Source organism: Saimiri boliviensis, chromosome 2 (assembly GCF_048565385.1).
Source record: "Saimiri boliviensis isolate mSaiBol1 chromosome 2, mSaiBol1.pri, whole genome shotgun sequence".
Classification (NCBI taxonomy): domain Eukaryota; kingdom Metazoa; phylum Chordata; class Mammalia; order Primates; family Cebidae; genus Saimiri; species Saimiri boliviensis.
In genome coordinates, this window is record NC_133450.1 from 218150909 (window position 1) to 218175921 (window position 25013).

At 43.8% G+C, this 25013-nt stretch overlaps 1 protein-coding gene across 6 annotated transcripts in view; it reads right to left on the reverse strand.

The window, feature by feature from the left end:
- The window catches only part of MAPKAP1 (MAPK associated protein 1), a 260780-nt gene that overhangs the window by 18876 nt on the left and 216891 nt on the right, over positions 1–25013 (reverse strand). For all 6 annotated transcript variants that reach the window (XM_074395351.1, XM_074395347.1, XM_074395345.1 and 3 more), the window contains one exon: positions 9356–9493. In XM_074395351.1, coding sequence (XP_074251452.1) covers positions 9356–9493 — 138 coding nt within the window. The remainder of the gene's footprint in view (positions 1–9355; positions 9494–25013) is intronic.

A 25013-nucleotide genomic window follows, 5' to 3' on the forward strand; every position in this document is an offset into this window, starting at 1 on the left:
GGGATTACAGGCATGAGCCACCATGCTTGGACCATTTAGTGAATTTTTTGATTCAGGCATTGTACTGCTCAGCTCTGGAATTTTCATTTCTTTTTAAGTTTTAATTTTTCTTCCTTCTGAGTTCTTTTCCTTTAAGTCCCTGAACATATTTATAATAGCTATTTTAAGGAACTTCTCTGTGAATTCTATCACCACTGCCTCTTCTGGTTCTATTTTTATTGATTGATTTTTTTTCCTGGTTATGATACACATTTTCCTGCTTTTTGCATGTCTAGTAATTTTTAAGTGAATGCTGGACACTATCAACATTACACTGTGGGTTCTACATTGTGCTGTCCTTTACAGAGTATTAGGATTTGTTCTGGTAGAGGCTAATTTACTTGTGGATCAGTTTGATCCTTTCAAGATTCCTTTTAAGGTTTTGGCAAGGACTAGAGCAGTCTTTAGTCTATGGCTATGACTAATTTAGTCCTACTTCTAAGATACGGCCTTCCTGTAATCACTACTGAATACCCTGGATGCTCCACTCTGGTTAGCCAGAACTCTAGTTTACAGCTCCCCAGCAGTTGTTTGCCCAGCCTTGCAAGGTCCCCATGGTTTCGTATACAGCGAAAGATTCAAGGGTCTCTTTCCAGAGCTCTTTCTCTCTTCCATACTCTATTCTGCAAATTTCAGTTGGCTTAGCCTCCTCCACCTTTTACCTCTGTCTTCCGGCTCAGTAACACTGTCATACTTTCCTTGGGTTTTCTCTTCCTGGGAAACTCTGGGGAAAAGTTGAGTCGATCATCAGTCTCACCTCTTTTGTTACCTTTCTCTCAGGGACCATAGTCCTATACTGCATATTTTCTAATGTCTAAAAGTATTTTTTTAATGTTTGTTCAGTTTGCTAATCACTCATGATAGAAAGGTTAATCTGGTAGCAGTTACCATGTGTTGGAAGTTGCATATGGAGTCTTGTAAGCAATACACAATTTGATTTTCATGAAACTATGGCTTACTTTTTCCATGTCTAAGAGAATAACTTAAAATCTAAGCTCTCCATTTATTTATTATGGAAACAATTTGGAGCTTGGCAGGAGGCAAGGGAAAACAGATGATCTCCATCATTTATCCAGCTGAGAAATCTTTCACACAGAATTTTTCAGTAGGGAACAGCCCCTGCCCTTACCCTCTTCTCAATTAGGATCTCTTCTGATATTAAAATCAAGAAAGTATGAATTTGAGAAAACGGTAATCAAAATCTATAGGAAAATGCAAATGAATACAAATTTTTCATTTTACCTAGGCAACTGTTTTGTTACAATGGGTCCGTAAAGCCCATGTCAACAATTAAGTGAAAACTTGATAGCAAAAAGGAGGCTTCTCCCAGGAGGAAAAAAAAAAGTTGATACTCTCAAAGTGTTTTCTACTATAACAAATATCAATATTCCAATCAACAGAAGCAAATTTTCAGAGGATGTAAGAAAACTCAATGAGTATCTCAGTACCAGCCAATTTTCGTTTGCAGACATTCTTACACATTCTGTAAATATACCCACAATGTCCCCTGTGGGCAATTCTAGCACCTGATAATGAATATGGGAGGTGTGCTCTTCTTAACTGTCTGGGGCTCAGAGTAGAATCTTCTAGTTCCTAAATTCATAGTACCCTTCCAGGGCCCACTGTAACAAAACACTTTTTTTCTTTTACTTTAGGTTCTGGGGTACATGTGCAGGTCATGCAGGGTTGTTGCATAGGTGCACACATAACCAGGTGGTGTGCTACCTCTATTCCCCCTTTGACTATATCTGGCATTTCTCCCCATGTTATCCCTCCCCACCTCCCACTGTCCCTTCCCTAGCCCCCCACCAACTGCCCTCACTGTGTGATGCTCCTCTCCCTGAGTCCACATTTTCTCGTTGTTCAACACTTGCCTATGAGTGAGAACATGCGGTCAAAACACCTTTTTTCGGAACTACAGAGACAAGCACCCATCTATCATACACTGAGGGTAAACAGCAATAGTTTAAGAGCAAGATGCTGGGTTTGTCTTGTCGCTGCGACTGTGAGAAGTTCTCCATTGTGCCTCCATATCCCTTTGTGAAGAGCCACACTTGCTCTTGGCTGATTCCAAATTCCAGAGGCACTTTTAAATGCTTATTGTGCCTAGGCATTGTTAGAGAAAGAGTCATCAAGCACTGGTGATGACTGGACAGAGGCTGCTGGATTTCTGGAAGATGCAGGGAGTGTAAATAAATAAGCATGCCTAGTGCCCAAGTCACATGTCACCTAATACTGACCAGGTTGGTCAATGGGACACATGCTGGCTTGGCTGAACTCTCAGGGGCCTGGTCAATGCTATCCAGACCCAGCAGACTGTTCCCTGAAAGTGCAGTAATTTGACTGTTTAACAGCAGATTGCAGCTTGCGGTTACTGGAAACTAAAATGGGTCAGAGAACCTAAGAAGAGAGTTTGACTTGGGTGATGCGAGCTGGCCCTCCGCTTACGGTTTTGATCCACCTTTATCCTGTGGTGCACTCCAGGTCTTTCCCTCCCATACACTAGGAAACTTTGTGGTGGTCCCTCTGGTTGCCTAAACCCATCTCCCCAGCAGCACCCTTGTTTTGGAAGGAGATGATAAATAAATCAAAATGCACTAAGCAGCACTTCCACAGGCACTCGCCTCCTTCATTGAATGTGCACCTCATCAATCACACTATTGTCTGCTTGAAAGGCGAGCCTTGTAAATGTCATATCCACTCAGGCCCAAGGAGAGGCGCATCCAAATGCAGCAAGGAGTTTTAATTGGATAGTGTAATTAAACTAAAAAACCCCAGCAGACTTCCTTTGACAGGATAGATGAAGACCCCTTTTAATAGGGCTAGGAAACATATCTGTTAAAAGGATGAGGCACTGCCTGCTCCTGATTGTGCTCCAGAGTACTCTTATGAAAAAGCAATTCAATAACTGGGGCATTAATATGTGAGAGTCCGTTGTGTTCTGTAATCAGGCAGTACTTACTGTATTTGATCTGGAACTTATGAAATAAGCCCTTGTTAGAGAATAAAAACACAACATAACTTGTCCACCTGACGTCTGGAGTGCCTGGATCTCCCAGGAGTGGACAGAGCCTGAGGAAGGGCTGTGGCCTTCCTGGGACACAGCTCCAGTTGTATTCCAGGTGCCTCACCTGCTGGGCCCTCAGTGTACCAGCAGGGCTGTGGTTATCCACTCGTTCACCTTAGGACTGCAGCTCTTTCATCCAAGGGTAACTAAAGTCATCCTCATTCCTCTTTCACTCATGCATGAGAGCATCTCAAGAATATGCCAAAATTCCTGGGTATCTCCTCCCTTAGGAACTAGAATGCCTATCACATCAGAGAGACAGAGAGAGAGAAAGACAGAGAGAGAGAGAGAGAGAGAGAGAGAGAGAGAGAGAGAGATAAGAGATAGAGATACAGAGAGAGAGACAGACAGAGACAGAGATACAGAGAGAGCGCAAGCGTGTGTTCTCTGCTAGAACTACCCGTGTCAAATAGGGAGAAAGAAATCAGGTGTCGAGGATCCAATGGATAGGCTAGGGTGTGTCCAGGTTGATTTCAGTAACAAGCCTGAGTCCTTTAGCCACAGTCTCCCTGTTCTCCTTTGCTGGGGGTGGGGAAGGGGCGGGGGAGGCACACACTGGCACATTCAGCCACACACACATTCGAAGCCTGCAGCTCCATAAACACGTAACAAAATCAGTGAGAACATGTGAAGTTTGTATCTGCACAAAGCTGTTGTTTACAAGTAGCCCACAACAATCCCTTGCAGCTAGAGTGCCAGGTTAGGGAACCTAGCATCTGGGTAGATCAAGATAGCCTCTGAGCTGGGGCTAAGGTGGGATGCAGAGGTGAGATTTCAGATCAGTCCATCTACAGCTTTCCAAAAAACAGCTAGATAAATCTTCTTTATTTACATAAACCTTGAAGTCAGTTTCCCTGAGCCCTCAGGGTTTCTTTGATGACTGACTGCTTTTACTCTTCATAAAGCCTGTTTGGAGCTGTCTGCAAACCTATGAACGTTCTTAATACTGGTCTTTCACTATAGGTTGATGAACTCATTAAAAACATATAAGTGAATATGTAGAATCTATGAAAACTGGATACTGAATTAAACCATCAAATACCCTTAGTTTAAATGAAAACTACATAAAAGCATTTCAGCCATCAATTTGGCTATCACTTCTAGCCAGTATGAATTCTGCTAGAAAAGCTATTTTCGTGCAGATGTGGAATTCAATGGGAAAGACTGACTCGTGTACCAACATCAATCAAAATGTCGACTTCCCTGGCAGCTCTCAACAGTAAGGCAGGTTCAAAGGTCACAGGATAAAGAAAAAGCCAAGCTCTGGTTCAGCTCTAATATCTCCTCGGTAGAAGTCTTGCAAAAGTACCCCCTTCTGTATTAGCCTTGCTTTCATTAATCTTCTTGCCATCTTCTTTAACTAGTCATGCAGAACCGCTCGATAGCAAGACGTATAATGGGGAAGGCCCTGTGCCTATTACCGCGTTAACATTCTCTTAAGCCCCAGTGCAACAATGGAACGGGAAGCCAAAGGAAATCTGCGACTGCAGGGTGCAGTGCAGGCAATTCAATTACAGCCTGGGCTTACCTATGTCCTTCTGACCTATAAAACACAAGAGGCCTTTGTGTCTAACTGGCTTGGCCATTAAGGTTGCTGAAGATCACAACAATGCTGATCTTTTCTATTTAAGCTAAATCAACGTGGACAAATCATTATTCAGTAGCTTTAATTTAATTAGTAAATTAAATATACTACTTTACAGATCTTGTCAAGTACTTATGAAAAGAAAGATTCATTTAAGTGGTAGGTCACCAGTAAGCCCAGCTCATTTAACTCCTAGCCTTAACTGAATCTCATCTCAAATATCCAGCAGGTTCTAGTCACTGGGGTCTACCAGTCTCCTGCAGTTGTCATTAACTCCTAACCCCAAAGAGTTCCTATCCTGTGTCCAAATGGTGTTTTGGACAAAAAACAAAACAAAACAAGAATCCCCTAACATAACCAGCATGAACAGAATCAGATTTCCTTTGAATTATACTATTCCAAGAGAATGTAATCAGGTTACCTCCATTATGTTGCTTCCTTAAGATTTTATATGATCTATACTTAATTGAGATACAGCACTCTTTTCAGCTATAAAGACGACAGCTACTTTATTAAGGTTTAAATCTGATTTCTTAATGATAGGCTGCTTCCTTTAAAGACTAAACGTGCATAACCTTCTTATGATGAACCCAGATCTGGCATGGCTGAGTCTGGTTCAGAAATACAGCCTGAGTGTTTCTGATGGGTACCAGCTTCACAGAAAGATCCCTTGCTTTTGTTTCAGGGTAGGAATTTGAGGCTAGTGCTTAAAAGAGAGCCACAGCATTCAAAGGCTGTGTCTAAACTGAACATGGTGGCACATGACTCTAGTCCCAGCTACTCGGTGGGCTGAGGTGGGAGGATCATCTGAGCCCAGAAGTTTGAATCCAGCCTGGCCAACATAGTGAGACCCTGTCTCTTAAAAACAAAAAAACCGTATCTAGATGTATGTAAGGATGGAAAATTATTTCCCTAAGACAATTTAAACATGGTAGTTTGTGATTTGGAAGCGCTCTCCTCTTTTATGTGTTGTATACATCCTTGACCAGTTATAATGAATTCACCTGTTAGAGGCTATGACATCTTTCAAAATAGCAAAGGATGTCCTAAGGAGCGGCAAAATCTGACAGAGGAATCACCGATTCAAATAATAATGGCAGTATGATTTTTTTCCCCCCCTTAAATCTAGAAAGGCAGAATTTACTCTTAATTTCTCAAGGCTTGTGATCCACAGATTTTCTCAAATAACTCTTTTAAGAATCCAAATTTACACATGCCACTTTTTAGGCATGTATCTATTTAGTCATTAAGTTCAAGTCCTTAAACACTCACAGGGACAGAGCCATAAATCCTCCCTCTGAGAACCCAGCCTAAGAGGGAGAAGTCGAGGGGAATGGAAAGTGAGCCACAGAACTGTTGTTTATGAAGCGCAGCTTCCGAGCCTGGGTCTCTCCGGTACCGCAATGTGTGTAATTATGCATTTCTCTGCAGCCACTCAAATGCTCAGTCCCTTTGCCAAGTCAGCTATTCACACACTTTTTGGATATGGCATCAATTAAACTTGTGTTCTGTGGCTTATGACGACCAAATTAATGGTTTGACAGCGGCTTTCTCAATAAACACTGCAAACTGGCCACAGTCGAAGGTTTTAAAAACCATTTCTTTTCTGTTCAAAATTCTGACAAACATGTCGCAAGTAAGACTGGGGACAACTTCATTATCCTCCCTACACTTAATGTCTTCTTGTAAAGAAGCTGTTTAATAACACGTCTGCTCTGTTTTCACAACTAAATTATTCCAGTTGGTCACACGTTCCGGTCTTCGGCAAGACACTTGTGTTACCAGAGATAAAAACAAGAAAAAGGAAATATATTGCAGAAATCAAAAACCTTATCTACTTCTAGACTCTCTCTCTTTGCCATAATTCATTCAAGAAGGCCCCAAGAATAATTTTTGATGTAAACTCGGCTACAAACATACATCACTATGCTGATAAAAATCACAGGCTAAACTTATGAAATATAGTGACTTTCATTTCTTTAGTGATGTTAAAATAACTTTTTTCAAAGGTTCAACAGACACAAAAGATAAGAAGGGTTACCATTAATCCTTTAAATAATAAAGAAAGAGAAGACGCCTCACAGATTAATTCTATGGTCTGAGGATGAACTTGTTAGATTGAGTCACTGAATTAATTTGATGAAGATACTGGAAATCATAAAACACACAGCATCAAGCCGATTCATTTAATACATCTTTGTTTGGGCACTTTACAACATAAATTATGTGAAATAACCTTTTCACATAATTTGTTTCTAAATCCTGGCTTCGTTAAGTTCAGTTTTAAGCTAACAAACATTCACTGAGAACAACTCTGCAGGCTCTGTGCTAGGGACTGAGGACACAGAAGCCAGTTCCTGGGTCAGTTAGTTCAATATGGAGATGGTGGTGGGAGGGAGGGGCGGGTCCCCAACAGATAAATACAGCACAGAAGTATATTCCTAGAGGCATGTGCAAACTCCTGGGGGCAAAGTGAACACAGAGAGCCTAACACTGGAGCTGAATCTTGAAAAATGAGCAGGCCGAGTACGGGGAGGTGGAAATGTCTGTAAGTTAGAGAGGGGGTCAGGTTCAAAAGGCGGATTCCAGGCAGTGGGAACAGCAGAAGCACAGAATGCATTGTGTGCCAGTAGTTACAGTGACCACAGCCCAAAGATGAGATGGGAAACATGGGCTGTGAGACTAGAGTGGTCAGGTGCTTGTCAATGGCTGCAAAGGCTATGCTGCATAATCTGCATTTTATTCTGTAAGCCTGTTGCAGATAGTTTTTTCTGGCTGAGAGTGGTGGCTCACGCCTGTAATCCCAGCGCTTTGGGAGACTGAGGCAGGAGAATGGCCTGAGGTCAAGAGTTCAAGAACAGCCTGGGCAATATAGGAAGACTTTGTGTCTACAACTAAATAGAGTTCCTTTGGCTCAAAGGGAGGCCTTATGCCCAGTCCTCCCCCACCTCCCCCCATACCCCTGAGGTCCCTCTGAGATCCTAGAGCTCTGAGGAACACAGTTTAAAATGCACTGCTATAGGCGACTGGGACTTAGGCAGTGTATTACTGGTGCAATGAGCCTCTTTGTTAAGGAAAAAGCCTGAATCCTGCATCTAGTTCTTTCTCTAACCTTTCTGCTCCAGCTTCTCCCTTTATGCAACACAGAAGTGATTGCCTTTCAATTCTCAGAGACATGTTGAATTTATAAACTGTTACTTTTCAACGCATCCTCAGTTCTTGGAGAGAAAGATGCTAGAACAATGACATCTTCATTGCCCGACAAGCTGAATGGGCGGGATTAGGAAGATGTTTATCCAAAGGCAGAGGGAATCCCGAAACCTTGAGGCAAGCCCCCCCCAGCAGCAGGCACTTTTCCCTCAGCCTCTTGCAGGGTCGGAGGCCTCACTGGGATGGCAGAAATGGCAGGAAGGGCGTGGGATGGCCCTTCCTCCTTCACCTGTGTCCCCCTAAGTGCTCCCTTTTTGCCAAGCTGTAGGTGAATGGGTTGAATACGCCGTCCGGCAGAGTTTGACAAAAAATTAAACACCCACCCATAAATGAAGCAATGTGGCATGTGCCCAGTCTATCTGCCTGCTTCAGGGGCTCAGTACTCTTCAGGCCCTTATTTAGTCAATGTTATCTCAGAAACTTGAACTGTATTATAAACACTTGCTGGCCTTTACATTTCTCATTGTTCCTTTTGAGTAAGTAATTCCTTATAATATTTGTTCTCAAATTTAGCGAATGTTGGACATAGAGGATTAATAAAAATTAGATGCTCAGTCTAGACTCCAAGTTATTGAATCACAATCCAGTAGGGTGGGCCCTAGGTAACTGCATTTTCAACAGGCTCTGCAGATACTGCTGGTCTGTACCAGACTTTGCGGACCATTATATTATAGCGTTCTCTAGGCAACTAATGAACGCTTATATAGTTTACGATTTTTTCTTCCACAGAGGAATTTCAGTGTGATCTATGTGTCCTTTCTGCCCCTTGATAGGACTGGAGTCCTAAAAATGATTAAGTGATTAAATGCTACTCCCAATTACTTAACTGCAAAAGTATAATATGCCAAAATACATAACTGGACTGTATCTACTTTGATAATTTAAGTGGAGGAATGCCAACCCAGCAGTGATCTCTTCTGTAGGACCAGGCAAGAGTTTAATTATGAGCTGGTAGGTCATGCAGCTGCCAATAATCTGGGGGGTGCTGACATTTCCGGCATGATGGATATATCTAAATCTAGGCGTCCGCCGCCTTGGGAAATCCCCAGCTTCCCTCCATCTCACAGGGAAGGAAGGCAGGCCCAGGTCTGACTGGTCAAGTCCCCCAAATGGGAAGGGGAAGGGAGCACAGAGTGAAATGAGGGCTGTGGTGAGTGCACATTCCCAGCAGAAATCTGGCTCTGTGCCCCCAGCTCCCAGGGCTGGGCTGCTGAGGTCAGGAGGTGGGCTGCAAGGTTCTCTGCTGCCATCAAGACCGAACAGGATGGGGGCACATGTCAGGCTCTGGGCACCATAATACAATCCCGTTTGATTAAAAGAAATTTCTGGTAATGAATTAAAACAGACCCAAGGAAAAAAGGACACGGTGGCAATATATTCTCCTGGCACCCAGCACACAGAAGGGAAGAGAGGGGAAAGAGAGAAAGGAGACATAAATAAAAGGGACTACTCACTGGGGCTTTTTTCTTCAGCAAGGTCACAGGCACAGAGCAGGTCAGAATCGATTGAGATGGGTTTCTGCTTAATCCAAAACTTAGTGCTGGCTTTCTGATTCGTAACAGGGTCTATCTCTACTTTGTCTCCAGAGATACCTGTAAGGCCAAGGGGAGGACAAAAAAGAAACCACAAGAAGGAGAAGGTGTGAGTGACTGCAGGGTAATCATTTGATTTATTATTTATAAATCGGAAACTGCATGAACATGCGGTTCTTTCTTAGGGCTTTGGGGAACGCTATGGGCTTCCCGAGACAAACATGCGGACAGTCCACATGGCATGCAGAAGCCGCACAGCCTGGTTTCCTGGGTGGGTGAGCTGGGGGTGGGGGAACCCCCAAACGGTATGAGAGAGTATTAAGAAACAAGCCTTCTGAGATACAATGTAGCTCCAACACAGAGAGCCTGTTCACAACCATACATTACCTCTATATTGCAATGACGTAACTGTAAGTTTTATTTTAAAAACGGTTTTGATCAGTGCTCTTTTTGCTGTTGTTCTCATTTAAGAAGAAGATCTGGGGTGGACAGATAAAGCTGTAACCTCCCTATAGCTAAATAAATAGCTAAGCTACTAATGTACAGTTTCTGATCTGAAACAACCTTATACACCAAAAATAGGGGAACAAAATAACTCTTCCTTTCTGTGACACTAAATAATTATCCATCCTATATTTAAGGAAAGTCAAGAGAGGATTAAAAGGTCCTTTACATAAAACCTTCCAAGTTCAAGTCTTGAAGCCTGGCTTCAGGCTGCAGAGGTCACTGCTCCCCTGCTGAGGGAGACTTGATACTGGGTGTGAGCTTTACGCAACAAAGACTTTATAACAGGAATCCAGAATGTTAAACGCTGGCACTTCAGATTTCCTTTTCAGAGCTTAAAAGGCAACACATTGTATGGTGACGGGGGAATAAAGGTATTCGCAGAACAAAGGTAATGCCAAGTATGGAGGGGCCCTGGGAGAAGTGTGGAAATGCACAGTAACTGCTTTCCCAGTACTACAGAGGAATACATGCACAGCCCGGGACACATAATCTAGGCTAGATGTGCTCTTTTTCCTCTTACGCTGAAAATTCACGAATCTGTTCATGAAGTGAGACAAAAACCTTTAACATGCCTTCTAGAATGGGACCCACATGGAACCTGAAAAGTAATTAATTTTTAGGCCATAGTTTAAGGGTCAGGGTGAAAGTGAAAAAAAGCAAAATGAAGATATATGAAATAACTAAAATAACCAAAAGTACATACTGAAACAGAAAAGACACAGTTAACACATTTCATCCTGCGAATCATACTCCGAAATGTTTGAGCAAAATGTCAGAAAACTTAGTAAGCCTAATGCAGCAGCAGATAAAAGAAACAGTTCAATTAACCTCCCCCCAAATAACACACACACACACACACACACACACACACACACACCCAACCACAGTCTGACAGCAAATTTAAAATTAAAAAAGAAAACAAGTATAAACAAAATCCTAGTGATTAGGTCTGCTGCACACTCCATTCATTTGTACTTTATTTTATGCATAAATAAATCCCAAATACCAGCTAGACAAAGGCAGAAGGCTGTGTGCAGACAGACTATAGTAGAGGCTCCTCTGCTGCCTCCAGGGGAGACAATGCAGAGACGGCTGTTAGCCCTGGTCAGTACGTGTGGTCTTTGGTAAAGATGAACAATTGGTATTTTTACTAATCGAATGCTGGAATTTGTCATTAGACCTATTTCAGGAACACCATATTTCAATTAGGCATAATGTCGTAAGTCCAGCTGACTCTGGACGTTCAGGTCTAGATGATTTCAGGAGGGTGAGAATGTATCAGGAGACCAATTTTATTACATTTCAGTTAAAATAGATTACGACTACCCAGTTACACTCTTGCCTCCAATTTGGTCATTAATTGTTAAAGATCTGGACATTTCTATAGTTCCCTGAAAGAAGAAAAGTACTGAAGCCATGGTTGTTGGTAGCATGTATGTGTGTGTGTGTGTGTGTGTGTGTGTGTGTGTGTGTGTTCCCTTTCTGCTGCTTCTTGACATTTATAAAAGTCAAAATGAGCAGAGCAGAATAAATGTGCATATCTCTTATGTGAAAATAACCCTGCTCCACATTCTTTTCTCAGAAAGAATGGGGGAAAAAATCATCACCAGAGACGTGGTTTTAAAATTTTGTTCTATGGCCCTGCAACTCTTGAAGCCGTAGTCAGTCAATACTGTTAATGTACCTTGTTAATTTGATAGGATTTGTCAGGTAACTCCACTGGAAAATTATATAAAACTGTTCCAGATGAAAAGATGATAGTGACATGAATTAAAGTGATAGAACAATAGTGGAATATAAACCAGAAATGACACCCAAAGTGGCTGTTGATTTATTGCCGTACTGAGTTTGGTTCTGGGCTCCCATGTATATTAGTGCTACAAATCTGGGTCCATTTAGCAGAGGGATGCTCATACATACATCACCAGCTCCTGCTCCAAGCCAAGGTCACTCCCCATTGCATCAATCTTTTCAACAGAGCCTACTTCACAAAGCAGGACTTTTGTAACCATCTCAGATGTAACAGACTCTCGTCCTCTTTCATCTTTCTTTTATCATGTAAAGTACACTTTAACTTCTATTATTTTTATCTGCAAATTGTTACCGCATAGTTCATCCATTACCGGCTGTATCTCTGCATCAACTGCCTAAGCTCTGCACAGCCACAGAACACTTTCCCAATGACGCCCTTTCCTGGGGTTATTGTGCAGTCACTGTTCACAGAGGGGCACCCCAAGACCGAGGCTTGGGGATGAAGATGTGGGAGATGAATGCAATAGGTTCAAGATGGGCAGACAGGTGGAATATCATTTAAACAACTGGTGTGTTCCAAAAAAGTTGCATGTGAATCAGATTTCTTTCTGAATCGAATCACATTTGCCCACTGACTTCTAGTTCCAGAGCTACTTTATCTTCATTTTGGATTGATCTGTAATTGGCAGGGGCTCCCAACACTTTAGTTTTAAGTTTCTCTGCCCTGTAGGCTTTCAGTCAAGTAGTTAATGATCTGTAAAACACTCGCCTGCCTAGAGGAGTCACTATTTAAAGGAACCTGTAAGGGAATCTTTACTGATGGGAAAAATCCTTTTGCCCATTAAATAATCTTACCCTCTTAATACCTGTGAGTCTCAGCTTCTTAAGGCAGCGCAGGCAGCGCAGCAGCACCCTATCTGCTCCTGCTGTCAGGTGGCAGCCCTCGGCCTGAGGCACTCCACGGGAGGAGCGCTCTTCCTGCACACCCCTAGGAAGAGAGCACAGCTACTACTGAAGAGACAGAGGAGGCATAGAATCCACTCTGGAGGCAAACAGAGACCTTTCTGTCCTTGGCGTGGGAGCCCTAGGTAGTCTTCTTGGTTACAAAGAGGAATTAGGTTGGTAGAGCGGGGATCAGTGAGGAGGCTGGTGTCACAGCCCAGGCCAGGGCAGGACGGTTGCAGCTGGGGGGCAGTGGCGATGAGCATATTAAAGACAAAAGCACTAGGAGTAGGCAAAGGACCGCATATGGGGTGTGAGGAAGAAGGGGGAGCCAGAGAGGATCCTGGGACATCACTGCGGTAATGCGGTGGGAAGAGGCCGTGGAAGCCAGGCTAGCAGGATCTCCAGTGCGGAGGTCGAGTAGTGCCCCACTTGTCACTGCCGTCTCTCTTTTTATTTTTTGAGAAGGAGTTTTGCTTTTGTCGCCCAGGTTGGAGTGCAGTGGCAAGACCTCGGCTCACCACAACCTCTGCCTCCTGAGGCAAGCGGTTCTCCGGCCTCAGCCTCCTGAGTAGCTGGGATTACAGGTATGCACCCCCATGCCTGGCTAATTTTGTATTTTTAATAGAGATGAGGTTTGTCTATGTTGGTCAGGCTGGTTTCAAACTCCTGACCTCAAGTGATCTGCCCACCTTGGCCTCCCAAAGTGCTGGGATTACAGGCGTGAGCCACCGTGCCCAGCCCACTGCCTCTTCTCTATGCTACGGGGAGTGGATGGTTGTGGGCAGAAGCCGCACTGTCTCCCTGTGACAGCACAACAGTGGGGGAAGAGGGCGGCTGCACACACAGTCCCGCTTCTTAAGGTAAAGGCCCAGGCAAAGAGCAAACGTGCAACCCTGGCAGGCTCACTGTCATGTCTGCTTCAGCAGGCTTGGGCACCAGGGATCATTCAGTACAATTTTATCCTAAAGCCCAACAGTGATGCCAGTTACAGACAGCATTCACTGAGCACCTCCAGTATTAACATAAAAGCTAACACCAAATGGCATCAACAATGTGCCAGCATGGTTAGAAATCCACTGTGTGCATGGACTCAAATCTCCTAATAACCTTATCAAGTGGCTACTATGTTCGTCCCTAGTCTACTGACAGGAAACAGAAACACAGCGAGGTTAAGTAACTTGCCAGAGATTACCCAGCTCACTAGTGGCAAAGCTGGAATTTGAACTCAGGAGGTCTGGTTCCAGAATATATCTCCTTAGCCAATACACTATTCTGGAAGAACCATGCTAAATGTTTTACATAACATATCCCAGGAAAGGGAAGGTGCCTGCCTAAGGTCAGGGAGCGTCAAAGTGGAACAGCCACTGTTCAAATCCAGAGGTGGGTCTCAAATCCTGGTTCTTTTTGCTGCTCTGCACAGCCTCATCAGTTTGAGTCAGGAATTCTGCCCAAGGAGTCCTCAGTCTTCTCTCTCAATTTTCACCAAGGAACAAATAAACGTTGAAAAGTGCCAATAAATGCACATATCTATTTTTTGTTCTTACACGGCAAACTGGAGCATGAAATCCGATCAATATTCTTCTTTCTGACCACTGAGTACAATTTTGATTTCCCTGGCTAAAGTTTTTGCGTAAAGTCATTAAAGGAACAGTAGAGGCACTCCTTACAGTGTCACGTATGCACTGTTTTAAGTAATTCGAAGCACATGTGTATTTCCAAGGAAATGAGAGAAACTGCCTTTTGTTACTTCTCCACCTGAAGTGGCCAATAATAGAGGAATAGCTGACCCAACAATGATGAAATACAACATAACCATGGAAAGTTTTGACTCGAAAAAATCTTATAACACAATACTAAGTGAAAAGGATGGGAAAAACATTTATAGAAAAGATATCAAAAGGATATGTTCCAAAAACTGGTAACAGTGGTCAACTCTAGTTAGTGGAATTATATCCTTTCCTTTTCTGTATTTTTTCCAAAATAAACATTTCAGCAAAAATAAAAAAAAACACATAACTTTAAAAGCTGACATTTTTGGTTTTCATTTCAGAATTCAGTACCTGTTAAAATGCAGGGAAGAATAAGTATGCTGAAGTCTTGCTAATGGTGAAGTGATTCTCAATGAAATAACACTTCCTTCTAGCATTCTTGAGCAGAACTTCTGGCAGTTCTGGTGGTACACCACGGGCTGCGCTGCTGGGAAGGGCTCATGAGCTACGCTATACCCAACCTGGTGTCCCTCTCAAAAGTGGAGCCTCGAAGGCTTCTTTCCAGCTCTGGCAGGTGGGGAAGAAGAGAGCATGGGGGCTGGCCGGGAGCAGCCAGGGTCAGCCCCTTCTCTTGGAAGCAAGGGAGGCAGTTTGTCTCCCTTACCAGCTCTCTCCCCTAACCACTTATCCACAGCCATCCGTCATGACCTTTTCATGCTCCCACTTCTGACAGCTTCCAGATACAGTGAGTCAAACTTCACTGGAAGCAAACTATCACACCAACTGTCAAAGACAGAAAACATTGCCTGATTGCTGTCCTACATCAACGCCAGCATATAAATCCTTCCTTAACAAGACAGCTCAAAATAAACAAAACGCAACTCTAAATGTGTATATAGCTCTCTGGGGAAACTATTTGTGCAAGGCTTTAGAGTCTTCACAAGGAGACCCCTGTCTGCTTTAACTAACCAAAATATTTCCATAAAAGGAAATTAGCACAGGGTAGCATCTTCTTCTCACACAGACTGAGCGCCCACTCTGGGGAGCCCCCACACTAGGTTCTTTTGTGTACAGCGGCTTATTGAGAGCTTACAACACCTCTAATTAGGAAGGCAGTATTAGCCCATCTTACGTCTAAAGGCAGCAGTAGAGAGGGCTTAGGCATGGGAACTCTGGAGTCAGAAATTCCTCTGTTCAAATGTCAGCTTCCCTACTTCCTAACTACATGACTTTGGAAAAATTTCTACAAAACGGAGATGATAATAATAGATACCTCACGGGCTTGTTGTGAGGATTAAGTGAAATAAGGCATGACAAGGGCTTGGAATTGTGCCTGATACATGGCTAGTGATGAATATTACTCCTTCTAATGATCATTACTATAAGAAGTCAGGCACTGTGTTAAGGATGTGACACAGACTCAGTGATGAGGGTCGAGTCTGGGGAGCTCAGGGAGTCCTGAGAGGGAGGCGAGTAAAGGGCCTGCCTGGCCCTAGGATTGGAGGGTGAGAATTCTCCCTGGGACCTTCTCTACATCCCAGTCTTGGGAGCACCTGGATCCAGCTGGGGAGACCGATGCCTTCATCCCCACAAATCCTCCAGTAACCTCCCACCACCAAGCATCACTGGGATATCTCTTCCCCACAATCTCCAAGAGTTCAATTCAAATCAGGAAGAATGTTCTCAGATCTGGAGTTGTGGAAACTTTTGTGCCAGGGAATCCTCATCCTACTGGGTCTCCAGGCCACCAGTTTGGAGGCCCTGATTGTGCTGACATATCCCCACTGGTGTTATCCTGGGCACAGTCACTGCTCCCTTGGTGAGCCTGAGCATCCTCCTCCATAAAATGGAGGTAACAACAGTACCAACTTCCTGGGTGTCATGAGATGGAATGGCGTAAGTACATAAAAACTTAGCACGCACTGGCACATAACAAGAGCTCAATTATCACCGAAATTCTTACTTAAGATGAACCCCAGAAAGATGAAATGGTGTACTAGCTATGGTGAATCAAGTCAGTAAACTGGAGAGCTTGGGTTGAAGTCCAGGTCTAGCTGTCTGGTGAGTTCTGACTTGTCAGCTGTTTCCTGCTGTCTCAGACAAGAATGCTTGACTCTTGGGAGGTACATCCTCCCCTCAGGTACTCTTAAAATACCCCTCAAAAAAGCTAAAACACCACTTTGGCAAAAATTAAGGCATTTAACATTCCATGTCTTAGTGTATTTCCTAAGTTATTGTTTATTTGCTCAGACATCATGAGCTGTGGTTCATTCATCAATTTCCTACAGCTTTGAATCTAAGGCTACAAATGTCTTACTGTTGCTAAATCCTGGAGCAGCTTTTTATACAATTCTACAATCCTCTTGTCTTCAGGTTACCTAGAGCCTACGAAAGCCTGGAAAAGCCCCCGGGGAGTGCCACTGAACAACTCTTCGCCAGAGTGGATTTTGCTGAATATACACAGCCAATCAATAGCATCCACAGAGCAGTCAGGGAAGTCTTTGAAACTTGTCTGAATTTACACACAAGATCAGACACATAGGCTGTTTGGGCTTAATGAGACCTTAGAGATCACCTAGTCTGGGGTTTTCATTCTCCATATGAAGAAATTGAGGCTCAGGGCTGGGACATGACTTGTCTGATGTCACTCATTAATGACAGAGCTGTAACCATAATTCATATCCCTATACTATCAGGCCAGGGCTTAAACAGAGTGACTCACCTGCCTTACAAGAGTCCTGTGTATTCACACACTGATCAAATGTATTACAATACAAAAAGTGCTGTCTCCAGCAACTTAAGGCACCTAAAATAGATGACAAAACCGTATTTCGGTCACAACTAAAATGAAACCCAGTAGAGCTTTACTTTCTTGAGATCAAGTGGGATACCAGGGCCCAGGATCACTGGTTCCATTCAAGGGACTAACCATTCTGAAACGGTTTGGGAACCACAGCTAAAAGCTGCCAATTCTAATATGTGGTCAGTAAGAGACTCAATGACAAGTCTGAGGGAACCTGACTAGACTGTGAGGCTTGGCACGCAAACCAAGAGGCGGCCTGGACATGAACGAATGCAGCGCAGCAGTCAGCACAGGACACGGCACCAGGGCACAGTTTACAAAATGAGACCTGGGACTATTTAATCCCAGAAAGATCTGTCTTTGGCTGAGGGCTGAGTTCTCTCTGCAGAGAAGGCATTTACAAAGATTCTGCACGAGACAGTTAGATCACCAAACTAAATACTCTCAGTAAATGGATACCTCAGGTGAGCTTACAACAGGCGTCCCCAAACTTTTTACACAGGGGGCCAGTTCACTGTCCCTCAGACCGTTGGAGGGCCGCCACATACTGTGCTCCTCTCACTGACCACCAATGAAAGAGGTGCCCCTTCCTGAAGTGCGGCGGGGGGCCTGATAAATGGCCTCAGGGAGCCGCATGCTGCCTGCGGGCCATAGTTTGGGGACACCTGGCTTACAACGTCGGCGAGGAAGAAGTAGGCCCTAATTTACAGTATCACTTGTAGAATGGGGAAAATCTGATCTTCTCCATGTTCAGGCCTTGCCGTGCTGTTGGAGCTCAGGTGCCAAAGATAAGGAAGTGATCAAAGGAGCACAGAACTCTGGGTGAACTCTCATGAATCCGACTCCCATAAATTCCATCACACCAGTGCTTTGCAACTTCTTCCAATGCTCAATTCTTTCTCAGCCACCCGAGGAACCCGACACATTGTCATTAATAACCCTGGATTACTCCACAGGAATTCTCAAAAGGGTGGCTCTGGGAGCAGCTAGAGGAAGATATGCCTCAGGAAAAGCCCCCAGCATTTCCAATATTCCCAGTTAGGTGATTTTTCCCTAAGCCAATCACTGCATTAAGCACTAAAATGGTAACAGAGTTTTCTGGTAGCAGTCTTGATAGCATGCATCCTCTGCCTCAACAGTTCATTAGTATAAGTCAATTCCAAAGTTTGGTTCAGGAAATGCTGTCACAATAGGGACTGAACAACTAATCATTTAATATCTGAACTGCCATCTTCAAATTACTGAATGATCTAGGGATTTCTGAGTTAAAGGTGATGCATGTCTCCTTTTGATCATGTCTTGGAATGGAGAAGGGCACGTCCTTAGTGTGCAATGGGAAAGTGAAATGGAAACACGGAAGGAAGATCAATCCACTTCCTAAGGACGTGCATGTTCAGATTATGTGATTACTTGAACTGTACCCCACAGGTACCCCACTGAAAACTAACAAGGACAAACGTTTTATTCATGCGGCCACCCAGAACCACGTTTAGCCTGAGAGTGGGCCTGAGGAGTGAGGCAGTCCAGGCCACCACTGATGCTTTCACTCACTCTTGTGCTGCTATCGTGTTTCTTAAGTTTGCATGTTGATGAGAACACATGGACACAGGGAGGGGAGCACTTCACACTGGTGTCTGTTGGGGGGAAATAGGGGAGGGACAGTGGGGAGTGGGGAGTTGTTGGGGGATGGCATGGGGAGAAATGCCAGATATAGGGGGAGGAAGGCAGCAAATCACACTGCCACGTGTGTACCTATGCAACAATCTTGCAAGTTCTTCACATGTACCCCAAAACCTAAAATGCAATAAAAAAAAAGAAAAAAAAAAGTTTTGCATGTTGTATATTTAACAACGTAATAAAGTCTTCCTTTGAGTGCCAGCCTGTGGTTATTGACTAGTGGGTTAGATAATCACTGCGGTAGGAAAGATAAGGCAGGGAAGACAAGAAATGGCAAATATGCTGCCTCTCATCATGCTCAGGCCCAGGGCAGGCATTTTTAATCAATCACAGAGTTTCTTCATGTTGCCCTTAGACACAGCTGGAGATGCTGCCTCAGCATAACGCTCTGGGCAGCCATTACAAACTTGATTGGAGCCAGTTTATGAGACGAAACCTTTTTGCCTTCTCTAGGACATGTGGTATTGTACTCGATGTTTTGATAAATAACTACCATAATCACAAGTCTTATGATTATACATACTGGATAGTTTTATGAAGAGATAATGGAAGTAACCACAGAACCTTTTGGCTTATGTGTTCAGTAGCAGATCCCTTCAGTGACACGGGAAGGGTCTACACGGATAAATCATGAGGCAAATGAACCAAGCGAGTACAAGTGGCGCAACGTTAAACCACTTCTCAGCATGAAACCGAATCAGAAAAACCAGGTTGATTCCCCAGTCAGTAAAAACAAGCTTGGACAAAGATAAGGGGTAAGAGAGTCCTTTCAACACTGTGAGTTTGTGTCCCCCAAATACCACAATCTAGGGGAGATACTGAGGCAGGAGGTCTGGGATGAGGCCAGGGACTGGGTGACTCTGACACACGGTCAGGGTCGGACCCACTGCCCTGAGGCGCTCTGCATGTACGAGGCATCACTGTGGGGATGTCTCGGCCCTCTCTGCCATGGTTCTTGCATTGGTTTCTGTGCATTCCCTTGGCTGGTGCATCGTAATTTAGCTTCTGTCAGCCAGCCAAGAAGCGCTTATTGATAATGTACTATGGGTTTCTTGGATTGTGGCTGCAGTCACCACTTGACTCATTCTGCTTCAATGTTCCCCTAACCTACTTTCCCCTACCAGCCTTGGCATGTTTGCGTGGCACATGTCTCAGTGCACGCCCTCCCTCAAGTGGTGCACACAGAATCAGGTATATGGGAGATCAAGCTAATGGAAATAACCTCAGCTTGGTGGAATCTCAGGTCAGGGCTACACTTGAAGGACATTTGCACTTTTTAGGACAGAGGGAAAGCAGACAAGATGAAATATTCCAAGAATATTTTAGAGAAATACAGAAATTATTTAGAATGACTTTGTTTGGCAAGATTGTGGGCTGGTAGAGCAGGAGTGGTGGAGAGGCTTCAATTTAAGAACTACCTTCAATTGACGGGTAGGGGTTGCTTAAAGGACTGCGCTGGAACGGATTCTGAGGTTAGGTCTGGGCCCAGAGGGAGGAAGCGCAGTGGCTGACGAACAATGTCTAAAGGAAAGACGGGGAGGAAATCGCAGTACATGGACATCCATCTCCAGGTACTAGGGGTGGGAGAAGAGCAGGAATATGCACAAGTTTTGGAACTGGCCAGTTAGAAGTAATCACTTCCTTTGAGTTATTTTATATATATATATAAAATATACATATATTTATTTATAGAGACAGGGTCTTGCTCTGTTACTCAGGTTGGAGCACAATGGCATGATCCTAGCTCAATGCAGCTTTGAACTCCTGGGCTCAGGGGATCTTCCTGCCTCAGCATCCTGAATATCTAGGACTACAGGCATGCACCACCATACCCAGCTAAGGTTTTTAAATGTTTTGTAGAGAGAGGGTTTTGTCATGTTGTCCAGACTGTTCTTGAATTCCTGGCCACAAGCAATCCTCTCACCTTGGCCTCTCAAAGTGCTGGGATTACAGATGTGAGCCATCCTGCCTGGTCTGGGGGCTGATTATTCATGACTGAGGCCCCTGTGGTGGGACAGATTGGGTCTGGTGTATGCGATTGGGTTTCTGCCTCAGTTCTGCTGGAACTAGGTATCTCGCCGTATATCTGATGGCTGAGGGGTGGGAGGTTAGTACTAAGTAATAGCTATGTACCTCTCAACACTTAGTGCTTTACATAGACCATGTTTTTCCAAACTTCTCCAAGCCTCAGTTTTCTCAGTCATGAAGTGGGAACAACAATATCAATATGCTGTGTGGATTAGATGAGGTAATCAGGGAGAAAGCTCTTGGTGTATTATACATTGTCATAGTTCCATGGAGAATCAGCACAATGATTTGCATACAAGGCATACTAGTTAGGCTCAGGACTCAACCTGATTCAACTCTTGGATTCTGACTCCAGCTTGCTTACTTACTAGATTTTTCCTACACTCCGGTTTCATCATATAAAAAATGGTGATAAAATCAGTACTATCTAATAATAGTGCTTGAATTTCAGGCAACAGTGCATGCAAAGAGAGTTATTAGCAAAGTGCTCGGCACGCAGTAAGCACTTGATAGTAACTGCTTTGTAAGAATTCTATTTCTTATTACTATTATTTTAAAAGACTAGAGCTGTCTCATACGTTTCATTAATAGAGTTTTTTGGACATAGAAAAGTTTGGTGGAAAATCGGTTTAAATTTGGGGGTGTTGCAGATCAAAGTTTGAGTCTCTCATCCCCTGATTTTCTCAGAAACAAACGGAACGGTGGCCAGTACCACCCCATCAGAAGACAAGCAGCTGTGGTGGCACTGCAGAGCCTGGGGATTCCGATCCTCAGCTGCGGCTCTTACTACCACTAACTCAGCGTGGATGAGTGGTTTTCTGTGGAATCAGCAGGGATGCTGGGCAAATGGCACACACACTCACTTTCCACTTAAAAGATGTTGCCACAGGGGCCAAGAGAAATCTCTGTTCTGATTGACACAGGACGGATGGGTGGAAGAGACCATCCATCAGTGTCAGAAAGGATCTGAAGCACCTGGCTAGTCAGGTGAAATAAAATAAATTATTTACCCATCTCAGAATCCAGCTGCTCACTTGAATACTCATACAGGGTGTGCTGTTTGCCTCCCTACTCTTGGCAGTAGAATGTTTCAGGAGGAAAGAATTTCTGGATTGCTATGTGTGGCTTTTTTTGTTGTTGTTGTCAGAATGTGGGGGTGATATCTGCTTCGTAAGGAGGGAGAGAGGGTCTTCAATTACATACCTGTGTGATCTACACAGGAAGGGAAAATGGGCTTATTTATTCAGTGCATGATGTAATAGTCATGGGCACAGTTTGTCTGATTGTCACAAAATTCCTTAGGACTAATTAATGAAATTTCTGCTTACGTTGCTAAAGATTGAAGTTCAATAATAGAAACAAATGTTTAGTCATCTCTTCTAGAAGTCCCTCCGAGATGTGACTCTCCACCAGAGGGCGTCATGTGTGCCACTGGAAGTATTCGGAGGTGACGTCCCAGCCTCCAGTTACCTCACTTCAGAGAACCAGGAGCTACTTGCAACACTGTCATTATTCATGTGTACCTGACAAGTCTCCACTGTGGCCCAAGTGAAACTCTGCCAGGAGAGTCACCCCCTAATCTGAGTGATCTGGTTCAATACTTTCAAGATGGTGGACCGGGAGGGAGGGCAACAAGCAAAACAAATAATGACAATGATAATAACACTACAATAAACTACCACTTAGAATATGTTTCTATGGGCCACTTCCATAGAATCCTAAAAGGTAAACATTATTATCCCCATTTCATACATGGAAAAAACTAGATTGAAAAGGGAAAACTCGTCCAGATGACACTGCAGGTAAGTGGCAAGGCTGGGATTCGAACCCAGTGCTGACTGACTGCAGAGCTTGGGATCCTCCCACAGAGCCTTTCGTGGACTTTCTTCTTTGAAAGAATTTACAAGTCAAACGTTGATGAATTAAAGTTTCTCTTTTTGCCTTTGGAAAAAAGTGGGGAAGGAAGCCCACGATCTTGGTTACCATTCCAAGGCAGCGCTTTTCACACTGGGAAATGAGCAGGGATGGATTTGCTGACTATGCTTGCCCGGGACCTTGCTTTGGACCTCTGTCTCGATCACAGTTGGGCTACTTACTGGGCTTCTTTTTTTCCTTTGAGACAGAGTCTCACTCTGTTGCCCAGGCTGGAGTGCAATGGTGTGATGACAGCTTGCTGCAGCCTTAACCTCCCAGGCTCAAGTGATCCTCCCACCTCAGCCTCCTGGGTAGCTGGGACGACAGGCAAGCACTACCATACCTGGCTATTTTTGTATTTTTTGTAGAGATGGAGTCTCACCATGTTGTCCAGGCTGGTTCTGAACACCTGAGCTCAAGTGATCTGCCCACCCTGGCCTCCCAAAGTGTGGGATTACAGGATGAGCCACGGTGCCTGGCCTACTTATTGTGCTTCTTAAAAGTAGACCCATTCAGAAAGAGCAGACTCTTTGCTATTGGGCAAGTACCACAGCTAAACACAAACTGGATGTATGAGTAGCATTATTACTTTCATATGTTCAAAGTGTGGCCAGGTGCGGTGGCTCACACTTGTAATCCCAGTACTTTGGGAGGCCAAGGCAGGTGGAACACGTGAGGTCAGGAGTTCAAGACCAGCCTGGCCAACACGGTAAAACCCCCATTTCTACTAAAAATACAAAAAAATTAGCTGGGCATGGTGGTTAGCGCCTGTAATCCCAGCTATTTGGAGGCGGAGGCAGGAGAATCACTTGAACCTGGGAGGGAGAGGTTGCAGTGAGCCAAGATCGTGCCACTGCACTCCAGCCTGGGTGACAAAGTGAGAGAAGGACGGGAGGAAGGGAGAGAGTACACACAGAAAAAGTGCACAAATCATGAGTATATATACCGTGATTTTTCCACAAAGTCTACAGACCCATGTAATCAGCACCCAGATCAAGAAACAGACCCTTTTCAGCTCCCCAGAAGCCCCTCTCCAGCCACTACTACCATCTTACCCCTGGAATAACCAGTATCATTACTTCTTACATAAGATTATTTCCTTGTATTTGTGAATATTACATAAATAGAATCATATAGTATGTACTCTTTTATTTTTGAGAACTGGCTTCTTTTTGACCAGTCTTATTATTTTTATTTCTGAAATACAGAGGAAAAACATCCCCAGAAGGAACAATGCTGAATGACTTTATGATTTAAGAATCGACACTAAATAAGCAATTTCACCACTTTAGATATTTAAGGGTTTTGTGAGGAGGAACAGGTACAGGAAGTCCTCACTTACTATCATTTATAGGTTCTTGGAAACTTCAACTTTAAGTGAAATGATGTACATCATTTTGTTCAATGTCATTTTGTTATAATGATAGGGAAAAAAATCAGTCTCTTAAATGTCATTTCACTTAAAGTTACAGTTTCCAAGAGCCTATCGATGACATTAGGTGAGGATTTAATGCAGAGGGGGAAAAAAGGTGGGGTCTGTTTAGGCTGGAAGTTACTGAGTGTTGCCTCATCTGGTCAGTCTGCTGGAATCACTATCATCTTGGCAGCTAATGTTCATTGGGCACCTGCCAGATGCCAGGCACCTTTCTAAGTTCTCTTCACGTGCTGTGACATTCCATCCTCACGGTTACTCGATGAGATGGGGTCTATTATTATCTTTATTTTTACAGATAAGGAAACCGGGGCTCTGAATTATTTGCTGATAGTGATACAGCTAATAAACGAGCAGGGTTTGCAGCTGGTCCTCCGACTTCTGAGTGAGCCTCTGAGTGCTACACTCTACCGCCTCTTCACGAACAGCTCTCAAGCAGGGAAGTTTCCAATTGCAGGCCCCGCACTCTGCTTTACACGTGGGATCTCACTTGTTCCCCACAGCAACCCTGAGGCATTGGTACTACTAACATTCCCATTTAAACAGGATAGAATTGAGGCTCAGAAAGATTAAGACACTTGCTTAAGGTTACATGGCTGTCTATTGATAGAGCACAATTTAAACCATTTGTGATTCTCTTGCCCATCTCTTAATCACTAAGCTGTATTGTCAGCATACTAGAAGTTCCTGTCAGTCAAGTTGGGAAGGAACAATGTGAGGAGATTTTTGTGGCTTCTTATGAGTTAGCCAGATTCAAACTAATGCCAACATTAGAAAAGATTTTATTACGACAAACATACAAAGCATTTGTGA